Source organism: Engystomops pustulosus, chromosome 1 (genome assembly GCF_040894005.1).
Source record: "Engystomops pustulosus chromosome 1, aEngPut4.maternal, whole genome shotgun sequence".
Lineage (NCBI taxonomy): Eukaryota > Metazoa > Chordata > Amphibia > Anura > Leptodactylidae > Engystomops > Engystomops pustulosus.
Window position 1 is genome coordinate 201909966 of NC_092411.1, and position 14950 is coordinate 201924915.

The 14950-nt window shown below is 42.0% G+C and overlaps 1 protein-coding gene across 6 annotated transcripts in view; it reads right to left on the reverse strand.

Annotated features, from left to right (window-relative positions):
- Nucleotides 1–14950, reverse strand: part of STPG2 (sperm tail PG-rich repeat containing 2) — a 373296-nt gene that overhangs the window by 335540 nt on the left and 22806 nt on the right. For 5 of the 6 annotated variants that reach the window (XM_072118057.1, XM_072118038.1, XM_072118065.1 and 2 more), the window contains exons 3-5: nt 14275–14384; nt 11487–11633; nt 3999–4163 (exon numbers count right to left, since the gene is read on the reverse strand). In XM_072118057.1, the coding sequence (XP_071974158.1) occupies nt 3999–4163; nt 11487–11633; nt 14275–14384 (422 nt within the window). The remainder of the gene's footprint in view (nt 1–3998; nt 4164–11486; nt 11634–14274; nt 14385–14950) is intronic. The other variant, XM_072118075.1, reaches the window with a different exon arrangement.

The window sequence follows — 14950 nt, forward strand, 5'->3', positions numbered from 1 at the left end:
AGCCCACGCTCCGCCATCTCTTAAATGCCGCTGGCCTCGGTTATTAGTGGTGGGGGTTTGTGTTTCTTTTTACACTGTGTTTTTAAGCGCTACCTTTTAAGTGTTATTTTTAACCTCTTTTTCTATTCTACAATGCCAAGGACGGGCTACCCTAGACTAGCAAATGGCATTCACCTCCACATCAATCAGTAAGGTTTAATGTTTTACATTGTCTTAAACTGCATTTTCTTGTCAGGTGCCTCTTCAAGTACAATAAATATGGTACTTCAGAGGTTTATCAAGAATTATAAATTCCCTTCCTAGAATGTGGTCTGTGGTCCTCTGAGCTACAAAACGACATGTTTACCCGGAGCTCTTTATTTATTTATTTATTTAGCGCACACAGATTACACAGCGCTGCACAGAGATTGCCAAATGTCCCTGTCCCCATGGGGCTCACAATCTAAACATCCTAACAGTATGTTTTGAATGTGGGAGGAAACCGGAGTACCCGGAGGAAACCCACGCAAACACGGAGAGAACATACAAACTCTTTGCAGATGTTGACCTGGGTGGGATTCGAACCCAGGACCCCAGTGCTGCAAGGCAGAAGTGCTACTCACTCAGCCACCGTGCCGCTCAGCTCACCAATTACAATGCTACTAAGCTCTTTCCCCAAGACAATATTATAATTACATTTCTATCTACCAGTTCTTAGTCTCTTAGCTAAGAGAAAGGAAATGGGAATATAGATAATCATATGACAATGACCATAAACCATCTTCAGAGGTAATGAAGTAGCTCTCCCATCCATGCACAAAAACACACATTCCAACTTTCGGTGCCCAGTTCCTTTCCCCTAGCTTTCTAAAAATACCTAGTAATAGATGGCATGTGATGGCCAGGAAGGGAATAGTTAAGCTAGCTGACAGCAAACAGTACATTTTTGTGGGAAACAAGCCAAATAGCAACCTTAATGCTCATACAGTTTGATGTGGTTAAAGCCATTTTAAACCAGAGGTCAACAGGTAACAACAATGGAAGAGTACTATGGATGTGTCCCGGCCCTTTAAGAATCATGAGTGGAAGCAGAGCCTGAGAAGGAAGAAGTGTGTGCCCATGGAGTAGCGGAGGCAATGTGCCTTGGAAAAAGGTTAATCCAGCAAACATGCCTACCAGAAAGTGGGGAACAGTGTCAGACATATAACACTCATGTTAGGCTACAGTCTTACGACAAAACTAATTCTCGTTCATGAAGAATAATCCTATTTAATCCGTCTTTCACAGCTACACACAAAGTAGCTCCAATTTCCACTGATCCTCATAAAATATAATTTATGGCTGACCAGTGAATAAACAAATCAGACAAGGGCAGACTAGTGGCTATGTGGTTGTGTCTACTGATCCATTAAAAAGTATTGCATTTAGTGTATCTTTACAGCTTCTCTAAAGATTGCAGCCCTTTAATAATATTGTTCCATCTAACAGCAAACCAGGGCCTCCATGGTGCACTTCTATGCTACATATGCCCTTGTACAAGAAACAGGAAACAACTTTGTTCCTGCCAATGACCAAGTGTACAATTTGTTTTCCACACAGATGCTAAAATGATTCCACAGAATAGGGTCTCATATATGCTCCATAACTTCTAAGAACTTCCACTCAAAAATAGTGCATAAAGGGCTACCACATTTAACACATGATGCCAACTTAATGCTAACTTAGGCCCTATAACCCAATCCCTCCTCTAATTCCACTCCTATAGTGTCAGTATAGTATATTAACAATCATAATGCCCCCCATATTATAACTTCCCCCTAAGTGGCCTCCACACAATGTAATACACATATATCTCCCCTAATGTGCCCAATGAACAAATAATGCCCCTCAAATATAGTTACATTTTATATGACCCCATGGATAGTCCCATCTTACATGTTATTAACTGACTTATCTCTACATTTTTGTTGCTTAAAGGGAACTTGTCACCAGGGACCTCATTTTCACTAAAGCATTTCACTGAGCATTTTAATTACAATACAATTGTATGTTATAACTTACCATGCACCTGACAGAACCCCTGTGAATTCCTAGGGGACTTCATGTGACTTGTCTGTGCTGCAGACTGCTCATCTCTGGGCCCCCACCTTTGTGCTCCTGTACAGCTCCTCCCTCTCCCACTGATATCAGCTCACCAGGCTGTGACCTCTGTGAAGGAGCAGGAGGAAGAGGTGTTTAGGAGCACAAAATTGGGGGCTGAGAGCTGAGAAGTCTGAAGCAGATGCAAGTCACATGTTGTATTTTGAAATGCATACAAACCAAAGCCCAATCCCTAGGACAGTGGTGGCGAACCTATGGCACGGGTGCCAGAGGTGGCACTCGGAGCCATTTCTGTGGGCACTCAGACCATCACCTCAGGACAGAGTTCACCAAATAGGACCAAATCCACCAAGTCCGAGGCAACTTAGGAGATGCTTCTCTCATCGCTATTTTAAAGCAACACTTCATTGGCTGTTAGAAGGTGTTGACAGAACTGCAATATCTTTGGAGGTCCTCCTGCTGGACCAACCATTTTTCCTCTACAGAGAGAAGCTACAACGAGAGTCTGAATTTGCCCTCCTTCTTTCAACTGTATTGGTTGCCTCAGGGGGGCGATACAATTGAATGATGTTGAAGAACAGGTAGCAATAAGTTACTGCTTAAAATGCCATGTTGGCACGTCACGGGAAAATAAGTGGATTTTGGTTGAAATTTGGGCACTCTGTCTCCAAAAGGTTCGCCATCACTGCCCTAGGACTACACAGATGACTCTGTCAGGTGCAAGGTAAGTTATAACACACAATTATATTGTAATGGAAATACTTAGAGAAGGTAGAAGGACATACCGTATTTGCAATGCAGGTGTAATGAGCTTTCAGTGAAAATGAGGTCCCTGGTGACAGGTTCCCTTTAAACTTTCAGGACACAAAAACGTTTAAACACACTGCTACTATCTTCAAATAAACAGACACACAAGTGTATAATGTGTATCTTCCCAGGCTACTGTTCATTAAGACCCGATGTGTAAAAATGAATGCAAATAAATTACATGAGTTCAATCAAGGTTTTTTCGTTTAAATGGTTTAAATGCATTATAACAAAATTAGGTCAATAAGCTATTATCACCATTATCATTACTATGTTGTGCCGGAGAGCTTTTTCTGACAATGCAAATGAGTTTTCTCTCTTCTAAACCAGATGGAATTATACAATGAATAATGCACAGGTTTACTATTGAGATAAAAATCTCCATGGATGGTCTTTCATAAAGATGCAGAATGATAGCCCTTGCCATCACCATTTTATATCCAGATGGGTTCCATCTATTTTTCTTCTTGCCTCCTCTTCTCATAACCCATGTGCATCTCCTATAATCTGGAACTCACCACCCCCACATTAGAAATAACTAGAAACAAAGAATATATATTCTTATTGGTGAGTGCCACATTTGTCATCTGATTTTACCTGTTCTTGGATATATAATTGTATAGAATCGACATCCTATTTGAAGATAGAGGCCAGAGGCTAGAGAAAGAGCCGGACGGCGCGAAACGTCTGTCGCTTTTGTCTGTATCCCTGCGGTACTTTGACACTGTTTTTGGGTGCCGCCTTTTCTCTTTTTTATTGAACTCACTATGCACACAGGGTCAGATTATCATACTGTGGGTGGTGGTGGTCCCACAAAATGTGCCAGTCAGAGGTCCCAAACTTCCTAGTGGTGTCCCTGGTTATATGTATTAAAGTGAATAGGAGCCTTTTGCCTCTGAGTCCATATACTATCCAGTAAAAACAGCTTGGATACCTGATCAGTGTGGGGTCCAAGTGTTGCAAGTATGGGAAGTCACATAAACCAACTTCAGTATGTTAATTTAACAATCCTATTAGGGTGTAAGTCATCCACAAAAACTTTAAAAACTGAATCAAGGCACTGAAACTGTCCACAGACACTTCATACAAAGTTATAAGGGATATCTACTTACATTTGTAGGATTGTAAAAGGCAGGCCCAAGTGTATTGTCCAAGGCAGGAGGATTTTGTCTGATAAGGGAACCATCTGCTGTTTCTTCATAGCCAAATGCTTGTCCTGGTATTGGAATGGAAGGGGTGCTGGCACTTTTTTGCTTTTTCAGATTGCTTTTTGCTCTCTGTATGGGAAACAGCAATTATTTCTTTAGAATTTACATTTTAAAGAAAAATATTGTTACCAATAAATACTCTGTTCCTACAACAAACAATGCACAAACCACAATTGCAAACTACATTAGCAAGGCATCATCACTACACTAGCAAGTTTGCATGTGTTTTCAAAGGGGAAAAGATATTAAACCAGTCAAAAATGGTGATATCCACTTAGAACAACAGAATAAAGGGGTATTCCTATCTCAGCATTTACATTTATTTTAATTCATCTGTCCTTGGATATGACCACCACTGCTGGAGGGATTGCACAAAGTAATAAGTAGTTTTTGCATATGAAACGTCTGGGGGTGCGGGCGTGGCCAACCACCGAACGTGATGGCTGCTTAGGCACATAGCTCCGGATCCCTGGTGCCAATTTCACCCTAAAACAGCAGAGCACCCTGGCACCAAAGCTGAGGAAACGCTCCTGTTAGGAGCCAGAACGCCCCGCAACAGGATCTAAGTTGAATCGGGAGACTCGCTCTTCCATAAGCCGGTACCTGCAGCTGCTTAAGTCCCCAGCAGCGATCCCCGTGCACGGGCTGGCGCCATCTTGTAAAGCCGGTGCAGGGGAGAACAACGTGGAGCGAGGAGGAGTAATGGCACCCACAGCGCCAGTGAAGCGAGCCGCTCAGCCACAGAAGGTGACCCGGGGTGAGTCCTCAGGGAGCAGGCTACCACAGAATACAGCTACCTCAGGGCAGGGGAGGACGGCAGAGCCACAAGCTGTACATAAGCAGGCACAGGGGAAGAACAGCTCCCCTCTATGTGTGGGAGCAGGGGAGAAAGCTATAAACAGGAATATACCCTCTTCGTAGGGGAAACAGCAGCATAGCATCGCAGGCGCAGAAAACTTGAAGAGTAACCCTACAGAGCCCTCCATGCCCCAAAGGTACACATGTGCTCAGTCTAATGTCCAAGCTCCATCATCTTGGACCGGTCCTATATCCCCTCACCTTCCAAAGCCGCAACGGAAATCAGCCAGTCAGTATGACCCAACGCCGACTCATCTATGTTGGGGATCAGAGGATATACAAGAGGAAGACATAGGGGCTACCCCAACATTTACAAGGTATCAGGAGCACTCTCCAGTTTGGGCCTCTTTTCCGGAGTCTAATCCAGATACTCAGAAAAATGGCCTCCCTCCACCAATGGAGACTACCTCTCTTCAGCACTTCTTACAAAACCTCCCCACTAAAGAGGACTTTAAACTACTGATAACAGAGGTAAAGGATGCATTTAAAACTGAGATAGCAGAAATGCGCAACGAATTCCAAACTATGGCGGGCAGAGTAGACATCCTGGAATCAGCTACAGATGAAACCAGAAACACTTTGTCACACTATGTACTGCGAGAAATGTCCAAACATTTGGAAGATTTAGATAATAGAGGAAGACGGAATAACATAAGAGTGCGGGGGGTCCCAGAGGTAGAGAGGAGAGAACATGTGAAAGCCACCTTGAAATCCCTGTTTGCGACAATCCTGAGAGATGACTCCATTCGAATAAAGTTTGACAGAGCCCACAGGGAATTACACCTGAAATCTTCCACCACAAATCCAAGAGACATAATATGCCGCTTACAAGATTTTGAGCTGAAAGAGCGAATTATGAATGAAGCTAGAAAGCATGGAGATGTCGACTTCGACGGAGCCAGGGTTCAGTTGTATCAGGACCTCTCCTGGGTGACACTACAAAAGAGAAGACATCTACGCCCCTTGCTGGACATTCTACAACATCATGGCATCTCATACAGATGGGGCTTTCCATTCGCCCTGTCTGCCACCAGAGACGGCAGAACAGCTACACTACGCTTGTACTGGGATCTTGAATCCTTCTGCAACACCTGGGAGATACCGATCCCACCTCTTCATGATTGGGAATTGGACTATCCTCCCCCTACGCTCGCACCGCTGTGGAATACAGTTCCAAATAAAAGCCTCCAGAAGTTACCCCAAAGAACCCCGGTCTTGAACATCTTTGGTGCACCTTTAACATACGGTGTGCAACACAGTTTTATCGGACACTGCATGATAAATGTGTCGCATGGTCCAACGGTGCACAGGAAAGCCCCTTTCATTTTGTTTCATGCACCAAAAATGTGTCTCTGGCACTTTATAAATGTCAAAGTCAGACAGAAAACTGGTGCAAAGGCTTCAGAAATTTGTTTCAGAGTGCAGGGAACTGGTTTGTTGGTTGTCAAAGTCATGAACGTTTGGCAAGACATAGGTACTCATGCTTTTCCTGGCACCAAAACTTACAAGCATAACCATGCATATTATGGAGGTCAGATACAGATATTAGTTTGCACATCCTTATGATTGGGAAGATGGATTCTTTAGCCTAGTTAAAGATATTACCAAGGGTCCACACACCGGATTGCGGCTGATTCGGAAGTGCTGGAGAGCCGGTGACATCACCAAGCTCTTGGGCACACTCGCGCCTACACAACTTCGCACGGCTGGCACTTCCGAATCAGCCGCAAGCATAGTTGCGCACATGGTGCGCCAAGCCGTAATATGATAAACCAAAGGGTGGTTGTAATATAAGGTATAAAACACATTTTTATAAAGCAATCGGGGGTTTCTTTAATTAATGAAAATATGCTCCAGCACCAGCTCACCCTGAGCTGGTGCAATGTATTTGTGGGTTAGAACTACCATTTTTAAGTGGTAGGTTTCCTTTAATTAATATATCATAATATATCAGAATGATAAATCTGGTTAATACTGTCCAACTTTCCGCTGTCTCACTTTTGATATTATTAGTAAAGCAGCTCCGTTAACTCTTCAGTTGCATAATTTAGATGCTTCCTTACGGTTACAGATGACTAACTGACAAATACGTTGATTAATGGCGCCAAAACTAAATAAAGTAATTAATGTTAGAGAGAATTAAATTACACAAACTCTTGCCAGGAATGTACAATATTATAATTAGTCAACAAGAATCCAATAATTGTAGCCAACATTTACATTATTAATAGAGGAGCTCGGATACGCCCAGGCGTCGCTCTCTACATAATGATTTAAAGCTAAAGCATTGTATCACAGCTGCCTCGCGTCTTATGTCTAAAATCTCCAATACTAAAATGTTAAAAAATAATGATATGCTGCAACAATGCATTTTATTATTGCTTGTATTGAAGGGCCTCCAAAAATTGGTGACAAGTATATAATTTGTCAAGGTCTGAGCTCTGCTACCCCCACTTATCACAAAAACTGGAAATCCTAAGTTAAACCATTGTCACTCCATTCACTCCAATGGGGCACAGTTTTGCATCATAAATCATCTCATATCCTATTCAAATATGCGCAGATGATATCAGCGACAGAGTCCCTGCTATTCAAATATAATTTATATCTATGGAGCAGGTGATAGCAGTTGTGACGCAAAATGAGAACGTAAGAGGGGGTGAGTCAGTGACGTAACAACCGCCATAGCCGTAGCGGCTGCTATGGGGCACGTGCTGCTCTGGGGCCAGGAATGGATGGCAAAACTAAAATTTAATGGTGCCGTTCTCCTGGGTTCTTCTCTCCCTGCTGACCGCAACAATAGGCCCACCAGAAGAGCTGTGCTCTACCTTCGCCAGGCACCCAATCTGCCATCTGCACTTAATGGAGTTTGTCTGTGTGTAATGCAGGGTGCTCCAGATTCGGGATTTCTTCATGAATCTGGCACCCCCTCTACTTCTCTGACAGAGCGCACCATTTTTTTTGGTGCACCTTTAACATAGAGCATGCAACACAATTCTGTCAAACTTTGCAAGTTAAATCTGGCACATGGTCTGACTAAATACCTGTACACCCCCTAATTTGCATGACGCCTAGTGCAGCCGCGCCACAAAAGGGTTGCGTGCAACACAAATGTGGAGCAGACACTTCTTAAATGCATGTGCAAGCAGTTTGCACTGAAAAGAATGTGAAAAGTCCGACAGAAAACTGGTGCACGGCCCTTAGTAAATGTGTATCCAAGGACATCCATCTTTTTCTAAGGGACAAAATGGTGACATTTATGAGTAATTATCTTCACAGAGAGACATTTTTAATAAAATCTAATTGTTGAAGAAATGTCTATACATGGCAATGTGAATGGCGATAATGGGGATATAAGATTATCTGTTACACCACACTCTACTTTGTTTGAATTTTGAGAAAGGGCCAGAGACACGAAACACGTTAATAGGAACTTTTATATAATAATTATTATTCCATTGTATTATTTATTAAATAAAACTATCCTTTAGACATATTTTTTGCTTCATGTGTGTAAACTCAGAAGACCCAGGGTCGGGTCTTGGGGCAACCAAAATTGTGTACACCAGGACTGTGATAGAGACAGGTTGGAATGATATTTGTGAAATGCTGTGTTTTTGTTAATAACATTGAATTAGAGAATGTGTTATTTTGTCATCCTGAGTATATTTAAAGGGGCATTCCAGGAATAAAAATTAGTTCATATACAGATGGGTCATTAAAATATAAGCCAATATGTAATCAGTTGTTATTCAAAATGTTTCTCCCCTTAGCAGAAAAATGCTGTGGACATTCACTATGATGAAGAATTAGAATGCTACTGGCCCTTTAATCAGTCTGTTGATTTTCTCCAAGTGGAGGAGACACAGGACAGAAGATGGCCGCTGGTCACATGTCCACATCACATGTCCTGCCTAGAGAGGTCATGTGATCATCACTATATTTGGCTGTATTTGGTTGATTGCAGTGCATCCAGTATGGCCAGTGTTGTGGTGAGACGTCATCTCAGTAAGGTAATGTGCAGTTATGGCAGTTCCTCATTTCTATGGTAACAAAGCAGGAAAGTCTGTTAGCTCTTCCCTCTTTTGCTCTGTTTCCAGTGATGATCTATTACTGAGAACTAAAGGATCATGGGACTTGTAGTTTCCAGTGGTGGCCATCTTGGTGATATCTGCCTACTTTAGAAAGCCCATAACATTTTGTGAATCATAAAATCAAACTATTTTAGTTCCGTCCTGTGGTTAATAACAGTGAGTTTTGGTATATTCATTTATTTATAGAATATGGGTTTTTGTATCAGACATTCATATTCCCGCAATACCCCTTTAAGAAACTTGTCTTCATCGGAATACCCCTTTAAGCATCCTGATCTATATACCTGCTTTGCACCAGTACATTTTGAAGATAATTCTTGCGTTTATCACACTGTTACTGATAGGGGTATACTCTGGACTTATGATTAGTCACCATACATTTACAGCACTGTGATGGCACAGGCTCAGGAACAAAATGTTTTACTTGTGTTTACTAGAGGTAGGACAACAGTTTTTAAGCAGTAGCTCAAAGCAGTAAAGATGCAACACTGAATGAATATGCATTTGACTAAAACAAATGTGTTTGGTAAGTAACAACACAAGCATTGCATTATGGCCAAAGCACATATGCGTTTAGTGTTTTCCTGATTTGCTTCACTGCAAATCAAAAGCTGGTACATGTCCGTTTGTGGGCAAGGGGCCTGAGGGTGCAGTTTTTGATTCCCCTATACAAGGAATGCCCTTACCTGTTAAATTAAAACCAAATCAGAACTGAAAGCAGTTCTTTATGCTTCAGATGAGAGGCATTCTGAACGGAAACATTTGAAGTGTAAACTGTATGAGATATGGATAAATCCCATACACTACACTGCTGCTGTATTACGCTGTGGATTGCGTGGAATGTGTTTGGGTGCCCTTGGAGGTCCACTTGTGCCTGAGTTAGTTAACTGCCCATTTAAAGGAAATCTACCATCAAAATCATGCATGATAACCAGGGACACTTACTCATAGATCCAGGCACCGTGACTGTGATAATCTGATTTGTTATCTATGGCCTCCTTCCTTTTAAAATTAACTTTTAGAATTATGCCAATGGCCCTAAACGCTACTGGAGTGGTTTCCAGAGCTCCTCCATGCTGCAGATTTACCTGCTGTTACAATGTGCAAGGAGCACTTCCTCCTCCCACTGTGTGCTGGAACTTCCTGTGCTGCAGTGAGATTAGGTAAAGGGAGGAGGTATTGCCAAGCAGGAGCAGAGGAAAGGTTGAGACAGTCTTGTGAATCTGCCGCACAGAGGGACTCGGGGAACTGCCCCAGTAGCCTTTCTATCCCAATAGTATAATTTTAAAAGCCAGGGAAGGATCCCAAGGAAGCCATGGATCACAATTTTAAGAAGATTATGACAGTCACAGTGCCTGGATCTATGAGTAAGTGCTTCATTTTGATGTTAGGTTTCCTTTACGTACAACGATTTTTGATAGCACGGTAGTGCCAGTTCTTTTGTTTTAATAGATATTGAGATCCTTATGAACACCTAATGATTATAATATGAACATAGCTGAACTTATCAGAAATTGACCCATTTAACCACTATCAGTATTTTATGAAGCAGATTAACCCCTTCCAGATTATGTTTCTTTCATAGCCCAATGTGCATCATGGCACTCATTATTGAAGTAAGATGCTAATTTATTGTATACAGTCACAGAGGCGGAGAACTCTGCACTGAAGTCAAGAACCTCAGAACGTCCCATCTGCTGTGATTGACATTATGGGGCTCATTTACTAAGGGTCCGCGGGACGCATTTTCGTTGGGTTTCCCATCGATTTCCGTTTTTTGCCAAATTGCCCCGGGATTTTGGTGCACGATCAGATTTTGGCACAACGGCGCCGGCTTGCACTCGACAGAAATTGAGGGGCGGGCCGCCGGACAGCCCGACGGATTCGGACAACGCATAGGATTTAACATTTAGAATTGTGTCGCAAGACGCGTAATTACAAGCACCAGGAAGAATCAGGTGAACTCTGGAGGACCTCGGCGCAGAAGCGACAGATGCAGGAACTCGGGTGCACAAGCTTAGTGAATAGCGGCAGACCCAAATCCTCGTCGGACAAAGCACCGCGGGATCGCGAAAGGACCGGGTAGGTAAATCTGCCCCTATGTATTCAGGAGAGCTGGTTAGTGATGTCCCTGAATAAAGGGATGTCATTTACAAAGAAGGGGATATTCTGATCCAGTTAGAAACTGACTTCAGTGCTAAACTCTCCTCCTCTATGACTTTAATACCAGCACACAGGATGATGAAGGAAACATGTTCTGAAAGGTGTCAATATATCCATCAAAATACTGGTGGTGGTGGTTTATTAGGTTTAAATTTATGCTGTCAGGTTCCCTTTAAGACATTCCATCATCACATTTTCTATAATTATTATATCATACCAAAATCATCCAATAGTATGAAGTTTTAAGTAAATATTATAAGTATTAAGAATTATGTACTTTTTGAGGTTTTGGAGACATCCTCTTGGTTCCATCCACATCTGATCCAACATGCAGGTCATATGAACCAGGTCCAGGCACATAGGAGACAGATTCCTGAAAACGTTTTTCTTTGTTCTGAATAGTTTGTCCTCCTTTCACCTTTTCCTAAAAAATATCACCTATGGTTATTCTAGTGTAACACAGGAATAAAAAACACCATATGCCAGCTGAAACAGCTGCACAGAAGCATCCAAATGAAACAGAATGGTTAATAGCAAGCTGCAACCAAGCTTGTAATTGTTAAAATAAATATGCTATTCAGTATAATATATGCAGTGGAATGCTACAGAGCACTTTTAAAGAACTTGCTAGCAGCCTAATTGTCTCATTTGTAAATGTGACGAGGTTGCGCAACACTATAAATGTAAATATTTTTCCTTCTTAAAAAGTGGATGTAATAAAATAATATAATTGGGCTATATATACTAGTGCGGAAAACTGAAATGTTGCGTTAGCCTGCAAAACGTGTGCATTTATACCGGCAAATTATAAAAATCACAAGCTTACAATTTTACTTGTACAATCTAAACAAACAATAAATTATTTTTATATCTTCAATGAATTACCTACTTGCTTTATTCTGCCAGCAAATTGTAACATAGGAGCACATTTACTTACCCCTCCCGTCCCCTCCCGTCCCATCCTCGAGGTGCGTTGTCCGACGAGGAATCGGAGCTGCCGCGATTCACTAAGATCGTGCGTCCAATTTCCTGCATGTGTCGCTTCCCCGCTTAGGTCCACCGGAGTTCACCTTCTTCTTCCCGGTTCATGTAAGTGCTTGGCTTGTGACACAATTTTGAATGCTAAATCCTGCGCGTTGTCCGAATCCGTCAGATCGTCCGATGAACCGCCCCCCCCCCCCCCGATTTGTGTTGTGTGAAAGCCGGCGCCGATGCGCCAAAATCCGATCGTGTGCAACAAAAAGCCCTTCTAAATGCGGCGCACATCGGAAATCGTCGGAATATAGTGCGGTCTGCGGACCCTTAGTAAATGAGCCCCATAGTATCATAATCTGACATGCCCTCCTAATTTATATACTGACGCATAAGAGCAGCACATTGTAACAGTGTCACTCCTAACCTGCCTTACAACATCCTATACTGAAAATCTACATCACAAAATAGAGGTGTCATCATAGATCTAAAAGCTATGCCCCTAAAAGGACATCCTGTCCCAGTGCTGCAGGAGCCAACCCCTGTCAAAACAGAAGACAGTTTCTTAAAGATCTAAACTCACAACCCAGGGTGTGCAGTACCGAACAGGAGGTCATTTGGTAAACAAGTACACAAGAAAAGAACTTTACTAATGCTGTCATTGCTTTTTGATACAATATTGCACAACAATATTGTCCTGAAGAGCTGACAATCCCATTACCCACATACCTAAGGAGGAAAGGTAAGTGAGGATACACATGAGTGAACCCTAAAAACCCTGTAAAGATAGAACCAACACTAAAGGGGTTAGATTGTTGCATAAAAGGGTCATAGAATATGATGGAATGGAATGTAGGAAAGCACAAATAACTCTGTTTTGCTTATCCTATATTCAGGAATAGATCACCTTCTTAAGGACCAAAGCTAAACAGCCGACCATTTTTCTCATATGTATATGAGCATTTCAGTAGGGTGCAAACAATGGATCTGTGGGCAGGAATAGGATTTGCTCTGAGTTTTGCTGTTCAGGCAGAAGGCTAAAACATGGGGACCTGAAAACCACAGTCGTGTGTATGAGCCCATAGAAATAATTTGTTATTTGTCAGTATGTGTTGAGTTAAAATTTTGTGTGCATGAGCGCTAAGGCTACATGCGGCTGCTGTATTCATTGGCCAGGCTAATACACACCAGAGTATCCTCTGCAGGTAATTTACATATTACTTAGATAAAGATTTTAAAGGAAAACTACCATCAAAATCATGCATCATAAACCAGGGACACTTACTCATAAAACCAGCCAATGTCACTGTTCTAATCCATGTTATCCATGCCCTCTTTCCTTCTAAAATCAACATTTAACATTTGGCTAATGAGCCAGAGCAGCTATGGGGGTGCTACCAGAGCCCCTCCGTGCTAAAGATTCATAGGCTGATACTCCCCCTCCTCAACCATGTGCTAAAACTTTCTCTGTTGCAGTGAGATTACAGCAGACAGTGGGAGGGGAAAGTGCAGAGGGTGAAGGAAAGTGTAACAGTGTGAAGCTACAGTGTAACAGCCTGTGAAGTTACAGCATGGAGGTGCTCTGGTAACGATTCTGGCTCATTGTCATAATTTTAAACATTGATTTTAGAAGGAAGGTAGCCATGGCTAACAAATATAAGAAGATTACAACAGTCGCTGTGCATGGATCTATGAGGGAGTGTCCATGGTTTATCATGCTTGATTTTGATGGGAAGTTTCCTTTAAATTAAATTACAGATTAGTGTTGATTCTAGCAGGAGGAATCTACCATTAGATCTACTTCTTATGGTAGATTCCTGATGCTAGGTTTTCTTTAAAATAAATGCTACATTGAGAGAACAGGCTGCGGAACTGCAATGTAACAGATTACAGGGTGCAGCCTCAACCATTAAACTGGTTGTGTAAAATATGGGAATTTTTCGTATAGCTATCAGAAGGAAATTAAAAGTGGCTCACAAGCTCTCAGACGAGTTCAACAGGCAAGAACCATATGACACCGACTTCATTGCCTACAAGGTTTCCACTTATCTAGGTTCTCAATTGAATAATGTCTACATAAATATTAATTTCACCTTTAAACTAAAAATTTCATAGTGTCCGGGTCCAGGTGCAGCAGAAACAGTCTGTGGGGTATTGAAGGTGAACTCTCGACTTGCTGTTGATAAAAATGGGGCATATCCAGCTAAAGAAAATATAGAAAGTTTACAGACATAAGTAAATAACATGTCAAATAACTGCAACCTCAGAAATTCTAAGGAATATGTCAGCAGGATTTCACATATTAGATAAATAGCATGCTTCTGCAGGTCCCAATGTGGTATCTGCTGTCTTGTTTTTGAGCAATTACATTTGGAAAGGGTATCCATCTCTATTCAACCTCTAGGTTTGAATCATGTGGGTATCATATAAAGCAGCCCAAGTCATGGAGTTACTTTTGAAAACACACCCACGTGACTCGAACTCCAGAGGTTGAAAAAACACAGGCAGCTTTTCTAAATGTGATTTCTATAAAACAAACCAGAAGAAATCCTAGACAAATACATTTATGTGTTGTTTGTAATTGGACCTCCAGGAGTAGGGTTGGCATTACAGCCTTGCAGCACCAGGGACCTTGTTTCAAGTCACAGGTTCAACATCTGCAAAGAGTTTGTTTCCTCCCACACTCCAAAACATACTAGTAGGTTGAATAGATTGTGAGCCCCATTAGGGACAAGGACCGATTTAGCAAGCTCTGTGCAGCGCTGCATA